Source organism: Danio aesculapii, chromosome 1 (assembly GCF_903798145.1).
Source record: "Danio aesculapii chromosome 1, fDanAes4.1, whole genome shotgun sequence".
Classification (NCBI taxonomy): Eukaryota; Metazoa; Chordata; class Actinopteri; order Cypriniformes; family Danionidae; genus Danio; species Danio aesculapii.
Genome location: NC_079435.1, coordinates 8,606,898 through 8,626,107, shown reverse-complemented (window position 1 = coordinate 8,626,107; position 19,210 = coordinate 8,606,898). Strand labels below are relative to the sequence as shown.

Below are 19,210 nucleotides of genomic sequence, written 5' to 3'. Positions count from 1 at the left end.
AACAACCACAGAGAGTAGGGACCTCGGTTTATTGTCTCATCCGAAAGACGGCACTCACTGAGCAGTATAGAGTCCCCTTCACTATACTGGGGCGTTAGGACCCCCACAGACCGCAGGTTGAGCACCCCCTGCTGGCCTCACTAACACCAATTCTGGCAGCAACCTAGCTTTCCCATGTGGTATCCCATTCGGGTACTGACCGAATGCAGTCCTGCTTAGCTTCAGTGGGTGCCCATGTGAGAGTTGCAGAGATCTAGCTACTGGCAAATGCATTACCGTATCTTATTATTCAAATTAACGATTTTTCATTGTTCCGATTTTTCAATGTTTATTCGAAATTTTTGTATTTTCATAGTTTATTTCTCACGCGATTCTTCAAAATGTGCATCAACACAGGCTGACGCAAGTCCAGTGACTGTTAACAACTGCTGAGGAAGACCTAAAATGCACATATGCTAATAGATGTTTTGCCATCTGACCAATCAGAGCAGACTCTTAGAGAGGCGGAGTTTAGACAGACAGGATTCGTTAAACCAACCATTTCAGACGCTCGCTACTTTTCCATCCACCTATCCATTTTGGTTATGCGCATAAAAAAATCGGTTGATGGAAACGCCAAGATGCGCATAAATTTAGAAAATGCGCATAAAAAATGAAAACGCATAACTGAGTAGGATAAACTTTTTATTCGATAAGAAAAGATGCGCATAAACTATGATGGAAACACTTTTTTACCGAACAAATTCCAGTATGTGCATTAAAAAAAGTCATGTGATTTTGTTACATGTGATCATGTGATGATAAAAATGTGTGAATGGACAAACCAGCACGCTGAGCGCATTGTAAAACATCTGAAATCTGTCATTCTAAAACGCCAGTATTAGTGTTATTATATTATTATTTTCCTCCAGAATTGTCAAGAGCGCCTGTGCTCCGAGTCTGATGCCTTCAGACACTACTGCGCGTTCACTGTGTGCCGGCATTTGCCTTCTGAGGCGCAACTCATTTATTAAATGAAGAAAAGAGTCGCGCAGCTTTTCGTACCACAAAAAAATTCATTTTTACTTTTGATATTTGCCGCCAGTTAATCAGGAAGTGACGATTTTGTTCTCTTTGACTACGTGGATGGAAACGCTGCTTTATTCGCACTTAATCCAGTTATGCACATAAATTTAATTTGCATCTTTGGATGGAAACAGAGCTACTAAAGAGCTGATTCCACAGTCAGTATTATGAGAAAATGAATGTTTTTTTGGATGCAAACCTATTGTGTGAGACCTCCAAAAGCAATATAGGCGCACTAATATTGAGTTTCGGATTGTGTGTGTGTGTGTGTCAGCAGCATACCCAGCGCCAGGCTCCACAGCTTCCAACAGGTTTGTCGGCATCGGATCACGGGACAACAACTTTCTGAACATCCCACAGCAGACTCAGGTACACACACACATGCAGATACACTTTAGCGCCTTGCAAACCACAGACAGTGTGTATATAAACAAGCAGGAAAGCATGTTTACAGTAAACACGCTGTCAATTGAAGCCTAGCAGGCGAGCGGGAAGCATTCTGTCCCTTTCTATTTCACTCAAACCTACTCCGAGCTGTGCATTAGTGTGTTCAAAACCTCTAGTCTTCTATTGAAAGTGTACAATGAAGTCATAATTATTAGCCCTCCTGTGAATTGCGGTATAGGTGAATTGGATTAACTAAATTGGCCTTAGTGTATGAGTGTGTGTGAGAGAATGAGTGTGTATGGGTGTTTCCCATTACTGGGTTGCAGCTGGAAGGGCATTCGCTGCATAAAACATATGCAGGAATAGTTGGTGGTTTATTCCACGGTGGCGATCCCTGATAAATAAGGGACTAAGCCGAAGGAGAATAACTGAATGAATGGTCTTAAAAAGTCTTGGCTTTGTGAAGCCCTGCATGAGCCCGTGCTAATCAACATCATGCCTCAGACGTTGGGTTGAAATGTTCGCTCGGTTTGAGAATAGCAGGCGTCCGTCAGTCATGTGTTTGTGATGAGCGCTGTTAAGTGCGTGTGTGTGTCTGGTAGCAGTCGGCGGCTCTCTGGGGGTTTGCTGAGGGACACGCTGCTCATTTCAGATGGATTTTGTGGCCGTGTTCCCATTCGCACCAGCTACAAAAAACCCACAAGCACTAACAATAAGACCATACACATGGAAACAATCGCTTTCCTCCTCCTCCTGACTGATTCCAAAACCAAATGTCTTATGATTCATCAGATTTATTATGTAAGTGAGTGAGTGTGACTTTAAGAGTGTCATCGTCTGTATATTGTAAAGTTCTGCGTACATATTTACACACTTTTGCAGGGTCCAGAATGTACTTTTGGGAATTTGCTGACGGTGAAGTTTCATTTCTTTTGGTAATATCATATACAGTTGAAGTCAGAATTATTACCCTCCCCTGTATCGTTTTCTCCTCAATTTCTGTTTAACGAAGGGAAGATTTTTTCAGCACATTTCTAAACATAATAGTTTTAATAATTAATTTATAATAACTGATTTCTTTTATTTTTGCCATGATGACAGTACATAATATTTTACTAGATATTTTTCAAGATACTAGTATTCAGCTTAAAAGTGACGTTTAAAGGCTTAACTAGGTTAATTAAGGTAATTAGGCAAGTAATTGTATAACAGTGGTTTGTTCTGTAGACAATCTGGAAAAAATATTGATTATGGGGGCCTTTAAAATGGTTTAAAAAAATTAAAAACTGCTTTCATTCTAGCCGAAATAAAACAAATAAGACTTTCTCCAGAAGAAAAAAATATTATAGGAAATACTGTGAAAAATTCCTTGCTCTGTTAAACATCATTTGGAAAATATTTGGGGAAAAAGATTGACAGGAGGGTGAATAATTCTAATGTCAACTGTACACCAAAGGCTTGGGGTAGTAAGCATAATAATAATAATAATTATTATTTTAGAGATATACTTCAAGATTACATTTATTTAATCAAAAATAAAGTAAAATTGAGGAAAAAATGACAATTTAAAACAACATTTTTCTACTTTTAATAGATTTCAAATATTAATTCATTTCTGTGAGGGAACGCAGTATTCAGTATCACTGGGTGATTTTATTCAAGTGTAAACAAGTGCTGCTTCACATTTTGTGTAAAAAGGATTTATATTTAAGATTATTTATTATCATATTTTTTATTTTATTTATTTTTATTATGATTTTTGTGTTATTATAAAATTTTAAAAAGTACAATTAATAGAAAATAAAAATCTTTTGTAACATTATAAACTCATTTACGGTCACTTTTCATCAATTTAATATACCTCTGTTTAATAGAATTTCTGTTTAATATGAATTAATTACTTTTAATATTACTGTTAATAGTAAAATAAACTGTTAATATTAATATTTTAAAAATCTTATTGACCCCATTTAGTTTCTGCATAAAATTACATTTATTTTAAGTGATTTTATTGACATAATTATAGAAATAATAAATAAAAAAACAAGTAACGTGTCTGCTTTAATGTTACAAATAACTTTCATTAAAAAAAAAAAAAAATATATATATATATATATATATATATATATATATATATATATATATATATATATATATATATATATATATATATATATATTAAAATATGGGTAAAAATTTATTCATGTAAAATGAAAAAACATATCTATGCTGACCTGTACTTATGTAATAAGTAATTTAAAAAGTATGTAGTTAAAGTATATACTTATTATTAAAGTACTTATTTTACTATAAAATACATAATAAATTATTATATTATTCAAAATATTAAACATTTCTTGCTGACAAAATAAGGAAAGTCCCAAAATTTAAAAGGCGATAAATTGCTTATTAAACACAAGACACATTCTACTGGACTGGAAAAAACACTGAGTGCATGATATGGCATTGTTAAAAGGACAGTTCAATAAAATGAACATTTTTACTCACCCTCGAGTAAAACTATCTGAAAACTAACAGGACATTTTCATTTTTGGGTGAACTACCCCTTTAAATGACAGCCCAAATAAATGTCCAGCTCCTGAAGTCCTATTAGTAATGTAATGTATAATGTATAATATGGCATTGTTAAAGGGATAGTTCCCCCAAAAATGAAAATTTCCTATTTATTTACTCATCTTCAAGTCATCTGAAAACTAACAGGACATTTAATTTTTGGGTGAACTACCCCTTTAAATGACAGCATAAATAAATGTCCAGCTCCTGAAGTCCTATCAGTAATGTATTAAGTATAATTTGGCATTGTTAAAGGGACAGTATATTCCAAAAATTGAAAAATTCCTGTTAATTTACTCACCCTCAAGTCATTTGAAAATGAACAGGACATTTCAATTTTTGGGTGAACTACCCCTTTAAATGACAGCCCGAATTAATGTTGAGCTCTTTAAGTCTTACTAGTAATGTATATTGTATAATATGGCATTGTTGAAGGGATAGTTCACACCAAAAAATGAACATTTCCTGTTAATTTACTCACCCTAAAGTCATCTGAAAATGAACAGGACATTTAAATTTTTGGGTGAACTACCCCTTTAAATGACAGCCCGAATTAATGTAGAGCTCCTTAAGTCCTATTAGTAATGTATATTGTATAATATGGCATTGTTTAAGGGTTAGTTCATCCAAAAAAAAATAATTTCCTGTGAATTTACTCACCCTCAAGTCATTTGAAAATGAACAGGACATTTCAATTTTTAGGTGAACTACCCCTTTAAATGACAGCCCGAATTAATGTTGAGCTCTTTAAGTCTTATTAGTAATGTATATTGTATAATGTGGCATTGTTAAAGGGATAGTTCACACCAAAAAAAAAAAGATCATTTCCTGTTAATTTACTCACCCTAAAGTCATCTGAAAACAAACAGGAAATTTCAAGTTTTGGGTGAACTACCCCTTTAAACAACAGCTTGAATTAATGTTGAGCTCTTTAAGTCTTATTAGTAATGTATATTGTATAATATGGCATTGTTAAAGGGTTAGTTCATCCAAAAAAAAAAAAATTAATTTCCTATTAATTTACTAGCCTTCATGTCATCTGAAAACTAAGAGGACATTTTTGGGTGAACTATCCCTTTAAACAACAGCCCGAATAAATGTCCGGCTCCAGCATATATGCGATTAAGTCAGTCTGTCTCTTGCTGAAACGCCACCTGTCATCAAAATGTTAAGAAAACCCACTGCGGTTTTGTTCCCGCTTTTATTCTGGAGGCTTAATGCAAAGAATCTCCCACATATGTGCCGCCACATGGAGAAAAAAACTCCAGATTCATCCTACTAAACATTTCCACTCGGGTAAAGTGTAGTTTTCTCTAGCTCAGACTGTCACTTTCACACTGTCTAACTTGGCGCATTACAGAGAGTTGTGCTTAAAAGTAGTTTTAACATGCAGGCCTATAGAAGAGCGGACATCTGACAGGACAAAAACAGAGAGGGGGAAAAAAAAAAAGAGTCACGTCCCGACTGTCTGGTTGCCCCGAGCAACCAGACATGATGTCATAGGTAGTTGAACATGAACTTCAATAGTAGTGAACTTAGCAGAAAGATGGACGCTCTGAGGGAATGAGCAGAGCCAAACAATACACACAGATAAAATGGGTCTCGTGGTGATTGGAAAAGTTCAAGATCAAGCCAGAACATCAGAGAAGTCTTGTTTTCTTGTCTTCAGATATCATCTAAAATCTATCTAAACAAGTTAAAGCCAGCTGGAGAGAGTGTTTGCTTTGTTGGAGTATTTATGTCGCTGACTTTGAGCCGCTCTGCAATAGTCCACTGTACTCTAGTGGTTATTCTGAGAAATGACACACAGTTTGTTTGGTGAATGTTATTCTTGGAGCTTTTTTAGCTTGAAGCCTGGAAAAAATGATTAATTTCTAAACTGGGAACTTGTTTTAAATGCACGCCTGTTCATATGTGTTGAGGTCAGCTGGATATTTTATATTATAATATAAATCTCTTATCCTCACTGCATTTGTTGGTAACACTTTATAATAACACCACACTATGAATCATCTATTAAGCATTAGCAAATAGTTAATTCATTACCAGTTAAGCATTAACTCTACATTAATAGATGTTAGTACAAATGCTGTATTCTTGACTTATAAGCATGTTTAATGTTCCTAATAACTGTATTTTCATTATTAATTGTTCATTACTAAATTCAGTATTGCCTTTTTTACAAGCCATTTGTATTTACGAGTAGTTGGTGGCTTTTAGGATCATTCAGAATGAGTTAGTAAACGATTAATAAACTATTGAAATCAACATTTATATATTTTATTACTCAGGCATATAGTAATGGTTACTATGTATGTTAATAAATGCTTTATTAACTCAACTTCATGCAGTTAATCCCTTATAAATGACAGTAAATCCCTTATAAATGATAATTTAAGGCTCAGTATCAAATGAACAGTATATACACTGTAAAACCCAACAGTCAACTTTATCAAATGAATTGAGTGTAGTTAACTCAAAATGTACTGAAAGATAATTCTACTCATTTGAAAAGAGTTTTGAACTCAGTGTTGAAGGTAATGAGTTAATTAAATACCTCATTACTTCAACTTAAATGGAGTGAGTTCACAGTACTAATATAGATTAGTTTAACTCAAATGGTTTGTAGTAATCGGTTTCCTCAAACGGTTTGAGTTACCTTAACTTATTGGGTTTTACAGTGTGTGTTTGCAATCTTATCTAAAAAAATAAAGTTACTGTAAACTTAAAACATTGCTGAATAACAGGAAAACATTTAAATAAAATTGGATAAAACAACAGTATAATAATTGAACAATATTTTATGACGCAGCATTTCAGTGTTATTTAGCGATGTTTAAACTGTACAGTCATTTTATTTCAGTTAAGGTTATTTTTCATTTGATACAGTTTGATTTGTGTATCTTCATATGAAGAGATATTAATAATGTCATTTATTTTATAATTCCATGTCGGCAGCTCCTTTAGAATATTTTTCCCTGAAAAACAACATGACGTGTTCAATACTTTTCCCCCCACTGTATGAGAGGCTTATTTAGTTCGGCAAACAACTGGTTCTAATTGGATTTGCATTGTAAACCTTAAATAAAAGTAAGAAGGTTGTTTTATATTACACAAATCTGCAGATGTTGTTCAAAATTCTGCACAAATGTCTGTAGATTCAGTCTGGCCCTGCAGAAAATTCCAAAATAGATCAGCCTCAAAAATATCCATGTCTTTTCCTCTTAAACCCTGACCGTAACCACTGTAAAAAGCTTTGCATAATATTCAAAATGAATGTTTATGTAGCGTTTGATTGGTCAGAGTGACTCACGTTCACTTCTTCTTCTCTTTCAGTCATGGTTCCTTTGACGAGACTTTTCATGAACACACAAACACAAAGAAGATCCACAGCGAAAACTGGAAACAGAGTCACAAACTTTCCCACAATGCCCTGTAAAGTGTCACACAAACACACGCGCACACAAACGCACACACAATTCCCCCACAAAACACTGGCTCTCTTTCGGATGAGGAATCTGGACGGCTTCAGCATTATCCTGCCAGTCTGGAGAACCCACTTGGAGGCCTCCAAAAACATTGACCAATCCCGTCGCTTGATTTTCCCGCCCCTGATTTCTTCATCCATACGCCATACGCTGAGGAAAAATCCATCTCTTCCCACTCAGAACTCTTGTTTTGTTTTTGGAAACTGAAAGCGACTTTTGAAATGGAATGTCAATCACCGGAGGCGTGTGATTGGACGGAGAGACTTCGGTTGGAGCCTTCTGATTGGCTCCTGACTTTTTTCGCAGTGTGTTTTTACCCGTTGACGAGCAATAGACTGTGAGCGAAACAACCGATAACACTAACCGCGTGCAATTCACTGACATGTATGCACTATTTGATTAATGGTAAGGGATGACAGACGCTTTTTTGGCCTTAGATTTGCGATGTGGAGTCAGGCTACATGTTTCTGAGGTAACACAAACACACACACATACACACATTGCAGCATCATAGAGACCAGGAATGGGAAGGGTCAAGCACGAGTGACCGTAATGTCCAGCTTGTGACTCATTTATTTTCATTTTGTAGTGTTTATGAATGAAAAGGCCAGTGATTTGAGTCAGAAAAGCAAAGCGATGATGGTTTTTTTGTTTATTTCACGCATCCATCGATCAATCTGAGTGCTTGCGGATCAGTATATATCCGGTCGGCCCATGCAAACATGGGCTTCTTCTGCTTTACTTTGCGTTTGGTTTTGCAGTACTTTTGTTTTGTCACAAAAACATTCCAGGTTATATTTCACCCCAAATTCAAATGAGAAATATAATAATGTATTTTAAAAACGTGAGCTTATTTCATTAGGTACATTTTAAAATAATTATATGACTTACACTGTCATAAACACACTGGGTTACACACAATTCCTTCATGTTGTCCCAAAACACTAATCCATTAAGTTAACTTAATCGTTTTATTTACAAATTTAAGTGGATTGAACATTAAACTCATTTTAAATAAGTAGTTTGAACAAGCAGCAAAAGTGCAAGTTAATCAGGTTAAAAGCCTGTAGGTTAAAGTTAAGTTGAATTTTTAGGTCAGTTTATATCGAAATGACTTAATTTAACTCAACCTAACTCAATCTAATTTCATTTTTAGTGCAAGTTAATCAGGTTTCAACTTAAAACTTTTAATTTAATGTAAAAAAATTAAGCTGAAACTTAATTAACTTGCACTAAAAATGAACTTGATTGAGTTCATTTTGACATAAACTGACTTAAAACTTTGACTTCAAAAAATTAAGTTGAAACTTGATTAACTTGCACTAAAACTTAACTTGATTGAGTTGAATCACATTCATTTCTAAGACATTTCGACATAAACTGACTTAAAAATTTAACTTAACAAAAAATTAAGTTAGTTTACATTAAAATGACTTCGAAAGTAATTTAACTCACCTCAATCAAGTTAAGTTTTTAGTGCAAGTTAATCAGGTTTCAACTCAATTTTTTTAAGTTAAGTCAGTTTTAAGTCCGTTTATATCGAAATGACTTAGAAATCAATTTGATTTAACTTAAACATTTTTAAGTCAGCCAATATTTTTAATTGCAAAATAATTTTTTGTAATAATTAAGTTTTTTACCTACAAATACTCATTACCATAATCTCATTATGACGCTGTAAATGTGCATTCACAGCGAAGGCGGCGAGAGCATCGAAGTTCACTCTGGCGACAACGCTGTCTACCTTCACAGCTCTGGCGGCAAGAGCGTCAAAATCCACTACATCGATCTCGTATTTAAAGGAGCCATTGCAGCATATCAGCAAATCACTTACATTCCCACATAAAACATGCTTTCTAGCGTAAAAATGTTGCGCACTTTCTATCAAATTCATTTAACAATGGAAGATCAAGTTGTTGCATGTGGTGTGGCTTTGCTCCACTTATCTAATATGTGTCCAAATGTCTGAAATATTCAGAAGTCGTTATAGTTAGCAAGAGATTCCCGCTTTTTTAAGAAAAAAAATATTTATAACAATAATGCACATCAGTAACTACTTTAATGTATGTCCCGGTCAGAAAACATCGTAAATAATTGGAAATTCGGCAACCGCAATAATCAAGCCCTAGGGAACAACTGTGGTCGAAGTTCACAGTGACTGTGGAATCCTCTCAAGCGGTGGACAGCGTCATAGCTCATTACCATGAAGATGACTTGATTTGAACTCGACGCTCACGCCGGCGAAGATGCACCTCGCCGCTTATCGCTCCTATTAATAATGAATGACTTCCAGCTACTTTGACGATCTCCCCGCTTTTGGTGTGAATGCACAGTAATGCAGAACATATGATGTATTATTTATTATAATTTATTTAATAATTATTACATGCTTTGATTAAATATATGCTTAATTGTCATCAAAAATATTAATAGTACAAAATTAGTTTTTTATGATCATCCTTTTTCGTTTGATTTCAGGGTGAAATATGACGTGTTTTTGTGGCGTTCATCAAAATATTTGTTTGTTTTCTGGTTTTGTGCGATTTTTAGCTTGCGTAGCCGGCAGATCAGACGCTGCATGTTGGATTTGTGCTGTTTTTTCTTCCGTGTTCAGCATAACAGTCTCTCCTTCAGCTTGAATGTGACTTACAAACAGACAATCTCCAGTTTTCCTCTTCATTAATCAGATATTTGGGGTCGCTTCTACGACGTGCTCTACCCTTCCTACAAATCAAACTCTCCATCACTTGACAGTTCGATCATTGTCCAATTGTTTTACGTTGTTATTTTTGATTTCTTAGTTCACCGGTTCAGCCTGACTCACAAGACAATCTACTCATTTCATTTAGCCTTTCAGCAGAGTGATAAACTAAACGCACACACACACACACACATACACACAAACATTGCACTATGACACACACACCCACATCCTTAAAGGACAAAGGGAAGCCTTTAAACTCGAACCCCTCTCAAATCAAAACGTGATCGAATCCCTAAACCACTGACCTCACTAAATAACTGGACTGCCTGGCTGTCAATCACAAGTCAGGGACTCTGATTGGCTGAGAGCTGACGATTTTTTCTCATCATCCACTTGAAACACATCAAAGTGCCTCGGTGTCCCCTTTACATGCAATTCAGGGTCTTCACTTCACGTATAAGCTACAGAAAAATATGTACAATATGTATCATGGGCTTAGCAAACAGCATATGAGAGCAATGGCAAACATCATATTTATAGATCTATGTTATCCAGAACATATCGTAGTCATGCTCTGTATATATATATAAAAAATATGGACATATGTATAGTTCTTCCGAGCTCTACGGCAGTCTAGTTATTTTTTGACCTTCATCCGAGTCAGTGACATCATCCAAACCGATTTAAATAAACGCGCAAGTCGATCATCCGTCGTTTCAGGTCAGAGCGGATAGAGATCAAATTTGCTTTTCGGAGAAAACGAAGCATTTTCTCTTTGTTGAAGTGTTATTGAGAGACGACGAAAAAAACAAGTTCTATGTGGACTGAGCCGTGTGCAATGTGTTGGGTAGATATCTGTGTTTGTCTTCAGATTTTTAAGAAAGCGAAGTGGAAAAAAAAAAGACGTTAAAAAATAGATTTAAGAATAGGTTAAAGTCTGCGAGCTCCGGGACTCTAAACACGAGGGCCTCAAAAATGAATCCCAGTCTTTGTAAGCGTTGGGGAAGTTCCTTTTTACTTTTTATTTACCTTATGTTTTATTTGTAAACTATTTTAGGGGGGGGGGGATTTTACGAAAGCGAAACGTATTACGAGAAAATAAGAAAAGAAAAATACTGGTGCTTCTGTTACTCATAAGCGAATAATACCACACCAGGACGACTGTTTTACTCTGTTTCTCTCTTTTGTATTTACTAAAGGAAAGGGGGTTCAGATTTGATTGGTTCTGACAAAAGGCATTTGACTACAACCTTTAATAAAGCAGCGCCCCTTTTTACTTCCTTCAAACGTCAGGAGAAATAATGCGCGTTTAGATCCTAAGAGAACGATCGTATTTAAGATGCTGCTGTGTTGAAGTATTTAAAATTGAAATGAGCTGTTTATGTGGCATTGATTTGACTTTTAGCTGAAACTGTGGTCCTTGGTGATTCATAACAAGCGCTTTGAGAGTCAAAGAAACACATAGAGTCTAAACTAAATGAATATCAGTGGCTCCTAATGATACATTGAGGTCCTGTGAAGAGAAACAATCAGTTATTTACAGCATTATTACATTTAAAGGAAACATTTCTGAGTGCTTTTAGGGCTCAATTCCATTTCTAGCCCTTAGTCTCTGCTCTCTTTTTACTACGGAAAATTGAAAGTTGCTATTTTCTTGGTCAATATGACTAGTAGAAACTATTTGGTCATTTTTGAGATGCTAATAGTCTAATCCGATTCATTGATCTATGCTAAGCTAAGCTGAAAGTGCTCCCATCAGACACTGACGTTGACTGACTGGATTGAAAATGAAAAATTGCTATTGTCTAAGTCAGAGATTCTCAATCTCGGTCCTGAAGGTCCGGTGTCTTACAGATTTTAGCTCCAACCCCAATCAGACACACCTGGGCTAGCTAATCAATCTCTTATTAGGCTTTCTAGAAACATCCTTGCAGGTGTGTTGAGGCAAGTTGGTGCTAAAATCTGCAGGGCACCTGACCTCCAGGACTGAGTTTGAGATCCCCTGGTCTAGGTCAATATGACTAGTAGGAACTCTTTGGTCTAATCTGATTCAATGATCTATGCTAAGCTAAGCTAAAAGTGCTCCCACCAGACACTGAGATTGATTGAATGGATTGAAAACGAAAAGTTACTATTGTCTACGTCAATATGGCTAGTAGAAACTCTTTGGTCATTTTTGAGTGAGATGCTAATAGTCTAATCCGATTCAATGATCTATGCTAAGCTAAGCTAAAAGTGCAGATTTGGAAATTTATTGATTGAATTGAAAAATGGTTGTAAGTTGTAAAAATGAGCCTATTTACAAAACCAAGTGTTCCTTTTAAAGGTCCCATGAAATTAAAATAACGTTTTTTAGAGGTTAGTATCAGTATTGTTAGTTTTTAGGATGTCTACAAGCTAGAGCGCACCAAAACAGTGACAAAATTCATGTTTAGAAGAAATAAAACTGATGTAAACATGTAAAGCTTGTAGTTTGTCCATCTAAAAGGATCAACAGTTTTATTCACGTCATCTCATACTTGAGTTTCTCATCAAATCTCGGCCAATCAAATGTGCTCTAGTATCATGCCCCGCCCCCTTTAACACTCTTCTCATTTGATGCGATTGAGCTCAACCACTCTCACTGGTAGAGCTGTGATAAAACAAAACACTATTGGCTGTTTTTTAAAAAGGGGAGGAGCTACACTATGTCCCACCTTTTTTCGTGTTTCAGCTGAGATTACGTCAAACATTGAATGCACGGGACCTTTAAGTCTTCAATGTATCATTAATAGTTAACTTGATTTTGACTTACAATTTGGCAACTCTTAAATACGAACTTCCCTTAGGGACTCAAACGCACCAATCCCAGATGAAAATGCAGAAATGCAATGTTTCGGTTGGAGAAACGGTCAATATGAAGCGTCGCGAGCAATCAGATTCGTTTAGGTGAGATCGTGTCGATGTGAACGTGAGTAGGGTTTTGTTAGTCGTAGTTTAGAGCACACGAGAGTCAGAAATGCGTCGGGGGGGAAATAAAAAACAAAACAAAAAAAAAACATGGCCGCCCGTATCGTCCTGTATGTAAATGAGCTCCCATAGTGTTTGTGCTGTAGTGTATAGGTGAGCATTTAAAGGTTGTCCCATTCAAAGTGCCTTTTGTTCACAGACACCATCTTGTAAATGATGAACGCCCTTGTCTTTCCTCCTCCTGAGCTTTTCTCAAGCCGTATACACAGTATATAGTGCTACAAAATGGATGTGATTTCGTTCTTTTTATTGTACAATGACGGACGACAAAAAAAAGAAAGAAAAAAAAAGAAAAAAGTCCCTTTTTCTCTGTACCTCTGTCTTTATCAGTCTCTCGCTCTGCTCTTAGATGTCTATCCTTATCTTTCCTCCCTACTTTTGATGAAAGAGTTGGAAAAAAAAATGTTGAACCTTTTTCTCTTGAGCAAGATGTTGTAAACTCTGATGTTATATCCCTGTCTGTATGCTTCACATGTTTATATCATACACATCTCTCTTTCTCTCTCTCTCTCTTGGGTCAAACGCAGCGGGCTCTGTGCTGAATCTGAAGCGGGACCGTCCTGACAGTAACATGTGGTCCTGCTAGCAGATGTTGTTTTGGGATGTGGACGGAGAGCACTGGATCGGAGCATGCGCAACAGCTCTAGTTTAGTTATTTATTTCCATTTCCTTCGTAAGTCAGAGTCACACTGTTGACTTTGCAATTGAAGCGAGTCCGGCTGTTTAAAGAAACCTGACTGATGATTGGCTAATTGCACCTTTAATCAGGAGACAGGATGATGCATTAGAAATAACCTGCCCTGCGTTTAGACGTGTGCTTTCAATTACTAGTGTTTCCCACATTTCACATGGGCTTTTCCACATGCAATCCTTCACAAGTGGCCATGCTTTCTTTCTTGAAAGCATCATATGAGTTAATGTTCACAATAGCCCATTGAAACAAACGGCTATGAAGTTTTTTCATGTTGTAATTTCTACTCCAGCTTGTGTTCTGAGGTGTATCTGAATTTAGCATTTTTAAGGCAACACTGCAAAAAATGCTATTCTTGCTTCCATTTGTTGTCTTGTTTATAGTCCAGATATCTAAAAGTTCCTAAATCAAGATGATTAGCAATTATTGGGCTTTATCATACACTCGGAGCAACAGGACGAAAGGTGTGTTTGGCGTGATTTGTTGCTATTTTCAGACCAGCGCAACCCTAATTTTCACATCTTGCACCACGTTATTGAAATAGCAACATTTGCGCCACTTTGTGGACTCATGGGTGTGCTGGTCTATAAAGGAGGTGTGTTAAGACACACTGTTGGCGCGTTGCTGTTTTGAGGAACTGAAATAGACTGCGCCGTTGATCATGTAAAAGCTGGTCTTAAGACCAGTGCAGAGCGCGTTAGTTATGCGCCTATGCAGGTCTAAACCCTTACACATTGCTTAACAGCGATACACAAATATCTTTACAGACGAAAACAATTAAAGGATTAAAATGTTTAAAATTATTATGTACTACATAGATATAAAAAAACACTACCTCCATGCCTTCTTCATGCCTCCATGCCTTTTTTATATAATTTATAGATTGTTATTAGTAGTAGTATTATTATTTATTATATGCATATTTATATTTGTTTTATTAAAAACAGGTTTAGATTTGCCCACCTGTTGGGTTTTGGAGACATGAGTGTCACCACATGGCATAAGAACAGGACGTGTGTTTGGATTTAACTATATATTCAATTCAATTCACCTTTATTTGTATAGCGCTTATACAATGTAGATTGTCAAAGCAGCTTCACATAAAAGATCACAGTAAATAGGAACAGTGTAGTTCAGTTTGTAGTGTTTAAGTTCAGTTCAGTTGAGCTCAGTTCAGTGTGGTTTAATAATCACTACTGAGAGTCCAAACACTGAAGGGCAAATCCAACGATATATCTAATTATAGTTTTTTAAACCACACTTCATTATAATTGTTCATTTATTTGCGAATCTTTGCGCTAAACAAACAAAATTAATGGATGTCTTCAGTGCAGTGTGTACAACACTGTTTCCTTATCACCGAAAGTAAAGGAGTAAAGAGAAAGAGAAAGTAAGGCTGAATGGAGGAGGCTCGCTCTTTATCCTCACGCTGTAGAAGCTCTGTTTAACTGTTTTCTCTCTAGTGAAGCGTTCAGTTTATCCTCTTACAAACTCCACCATGTAAACAGCAAATGCCCCATGGTGTGACGCAACGGACTCTTAAAGGGAATTGGAGATGAGACTCTGATTGGTTTATTCTCAAAACACACCCATAACTCATTAAGAGAATAAGCACAACCCTGTTAGACCATGCGTCTGGCACAAACTGGATTTTTCCATCCTTAAAATAGTGAAAGAGAATTTAGACTCGCTCTTAATGCTTATGTGCCATTCACTTTAGATTTTGCGCCTAGATCATTCAAATAGAGCCCATTGTCTTGTTTTAAGAAATAATATGCCAAAATGAAGGAGTTTTTCCTAAAAACAAGCCATCTGCCAAATGGTGTGAAAGACAGTCTAAATGATTTTTTTTTTAAATTTATTTTGGTGTATTATTTCCTGAAAACATTACAATATTTGTTGCTGGTCTAGAAATGCTTGATTTAATCACTTTTAGATATTTGGACTAGAAACAAGACAAAAAAATCGAAGCAAGCAAAAGAATTTTTATGCAGTGCAGCGTCTAAATATAGCACTTAAATCCCCACAAAAAAGATCCCAGTTTAATTACGAGATCTAAGAGAACGTGAATGCTTTTTACTAATTAAATGAATGACATGAATGTTTAATTATGATATTAAGAACTAAATTATCACCAAAAAAATTCTAATTCTACAGTAAAAGCACAGCCAAGTCAGTGTTTCCCACTGCTGTTCCCGGAGGCACACCAACACTACATATTTTGGATGTCTCCCTTATCTGACCCATTCACTTCAGGTTCTGGAGTCTTTTCTAATGCCCTGAGTTGATTCAGGTGTGTTTAAGTAGGAAGCGCTTGAAAATGTGTACTGTTGATGTGCCTTTAGGAACAGGGTTGGGAAACACAGGTCTGCATCACAATTATAATAATGACGATGAAAGACGAACAATATCATTTAGGTCGCTTTATCCAGCTGGTGAATTGACAGCCAATCAGAATTCATCCTGCTCTAACACTAAATGAGTGGTACAATTGGCTACTTGCAGGTCAATTTGACCCACATAGTGTACAAAATAATGGGGGGATTTTATTTTAAACATTTAAAAAATGTCGAAATATATATCTGAGAAAGCACTTATGACACTAACATAGTTAGGATGGTAATATAATTATCATTCCTGCTGTGAATTAGCCTTAATACTGTCCCTGCAGTTATTCTCATCAATTCAACAGCCGTCATCTACTCAAATACAGTCATTCAAGTTATTTTTATTCTCTTTAAGAGTCAGTAGCAGCAAAATCAGTGTTATGATCCTCAATACTGCCTTACATCAGGATTTATTTATTCCAAATAGGTCTGCATGATATTGGAAAATGCGATATTAAATTTTTCTGTGATATATATTGTGATGTAGACACAGTTTCATGAGTTACAGGTACAGGAATTGAATAATCACAATTAAAATAATGCTTCTTTGTCTCGTTTCTAGTCCAAATATCCAAAAAAAAGTCTTAAAGCATGTAAAAATACTGTTTAGTTTCCAACTTGAGAAGAAATGAGTCAAAATGAGGGGTTTTTCCCTTAATCTGCCAGTGGGATCAGTGAAATAATCTAGTTTTTGCTTCGAAATGTAGACATTTGGACTAGAAACAAGACAAAATTATTATGTTTTTGTTGATAAATCTTGTAAATTCAGTGATTAAATACAATCCTGTAGCTCCTAATCAACTATAATCCAGACTCAACAGTGCATATCTCTGTGATCTGACTATTGTGAATGCACACATTGCGATATCAATGCTGAAACCATATATTAAGTCCTTAGGCTTAGTCCCTTTATTAATCCGGGGTCGCCGCAGCGGAATGAACCGCCAATTTATCCAGCATATGTTTTACGCAGCGCATGCCCTTCCAGCTGCAACCCAACACTGGGAAAGATACAATATATTGTGCAGCCCTAATTCCAAATGGACCCTGATTGACTCACAAGTAGCTGAACATCTAAAACTGTGTGTGTGTGGCAGATGTGTTAATCTAGCTGTAATCATCTGTGATCCAGTGTTCTCCACAACCCCTTCCCCCCTCCCCTCGCCGGAGCCCATGGCAATCTGCATGTGTTATTTACAGATTCTTTTCCATTATAAAGAAGAAAAAAAAACAACAAAAAAACTCCGATGTTTGTAAAGAGCAGCACCTGATTGAATAAATGATGTTCTTGACTGTACCCCGTGTCCAAAAACCACCAGCAGCTTTTTCTTTGCAACAAGATTCTTTTATTGATCCCAGGAGAGGTCAAGCTTTTAGTAAATCAACTATTGTCACTAATAAACAGACGTACATGGAATCTGCATCTCCACCCCACACACACACACGCACGCACGCGCACACGTTCTTTAATTAAACCATCTCTCTATGTGTTTATTCAGCGTAACAGGCTTCATTCATGTAGTCGTCGTGCTTTAAAAGCCTCCGGGTCAGATTTCATGTAGGCCTGCGGATGAGTGAAACTGAAGTCTACTGTCTGGCAGTTGTGGAGACTGCTTTATTATAAAGGAGCGTTTGTTTACTGGGTGAAGATGATGATGATGATGTAGAGGTGAAGTGCTGCCGAGGGCCTTTTCTGTCTGATGTAAGAGGTAATTGTTCACTTTTACTCTCAATGCTTCAACAGAGAAAGCCATTGTCAGCTCTACACTGATATGATTTTTGAGTATCATGGTGTTGGAACAGGTCTGAAAAGCTCTTTATGATGCTCCTGGTTTGTCCTCTTATGTTACGCAGGAGCATATCATATCTAAAGGCTGATTTATACTTCTGCGTCCAGTACAACCTTTGCGCGGCAAGTGTATGGCTGTGTCCAAAATCGCCTACTACTCAGTATGTACTGCATTTGAATCTAAGTGAAGTTTATTTATAAACTGATTTCGAGAGGATCACGTGCTTATGATTGACCACAGCTGGTCCTGCATTAGCCAATTCATGATTCACCAATCAGATGATTCCTAAGCCACTATAAACACACTTAAGTTCTATATGACAGCCATCTTCGTTTTGAAGAATCCGCCCCTTCCACCCCTACTCCTCCTCCTCTCCTAGATGGGTGGCTAGGTAGCCCAGTGGTTAGCACTGTTGCCTCACAGCAAGAACGTCACTGGTTCTAGTCCTTACCAAGCCAGTCAACATTTCTGTGCGAAGTTTACACATTCTCCCCGTGCTCACGTGGGAGCGTCCATCTGATGCACACTTCAGAATCTCGCCGGAAGTAGTAGGTCATACGTGTATTTCTCGCATACTGATTTTCAAATTCTTTGAATTCGGACATACTACTCGGCTCGCATACTGTTTTTAGCATACTATATAGTATGGAAGTGTTCAATTTTAATTAAGGCTTAACTTGTAGTAAGTTTGAGGCATAACTTGCAGTTATCGAGATCCCATTGAACCATGTGAGATGTTACAACGCGATGTTGTTGGCAAGATGGCTGAAATACTTCCCAGAGAACATTTTCAGCAAATGTTTACGCGAGTTTTCTCCAGATTTATCCACCACCTTTTCATTCATTCATTCATTTTCTTTTCGGCTCAGTCCCTTTATTAATCACGTGTGCCACAGCGGAATGAACCGCCAACTTATCCAGCATATGTTTTATGCAGCGGATGCCCTTCCAGCTGCAATCCGTTGCTAGGAAACACCCATACATTCTCAATCACACACATACACTATGGACAACTTAGCCTACCCAATTTAACAATAGTGCATGTGTTTGGACTGTGGGGGAAACCCGAGGAAACCCACGCCAACACGGGGAGAACATGCAAACTCCACAAAGAA

At 36.6% G+C, this 19,210-nt stretch overlaps 1 protein-coding gene across 7 annotated transcripts in view; it reads left to right on the top strand.

Annotated features, from left to right (window-relative positions):
- LOC130224827 (nuclear factor 1 X-type-like) overlaps positions 1-17,602 on the top strand; it is a 223,034-nt gene extending 205,432 nt beyond the window's left edge. For 5 of the 7 annotated variants that reach the window (XM_056456507.1, XM_056456508.1, XM_056456503.1 and 2 more), the window contains 2 exons: positions 1,340-1,434; positions 7,363-17,602. In XM_056456507.1, the coding sequence (XP_056312482.1) occupies positions 1,340-1,434; positions 7,363-7,377 (110 nt within the window). In that variant the 3' untranslated portion in view covers positions 7,378-17,602. The remainder of the gene's footprint in view (positions 1-1,339; positions 1,435-7,362) is intronic. The other 2 variants (XM_056456504.1, XM_056456509.1) reach the window with 1 other exon arrangement.
- The last annotated feature ends 1,608 nt before the right edge of the window (positions 17,603-19,210 follow it).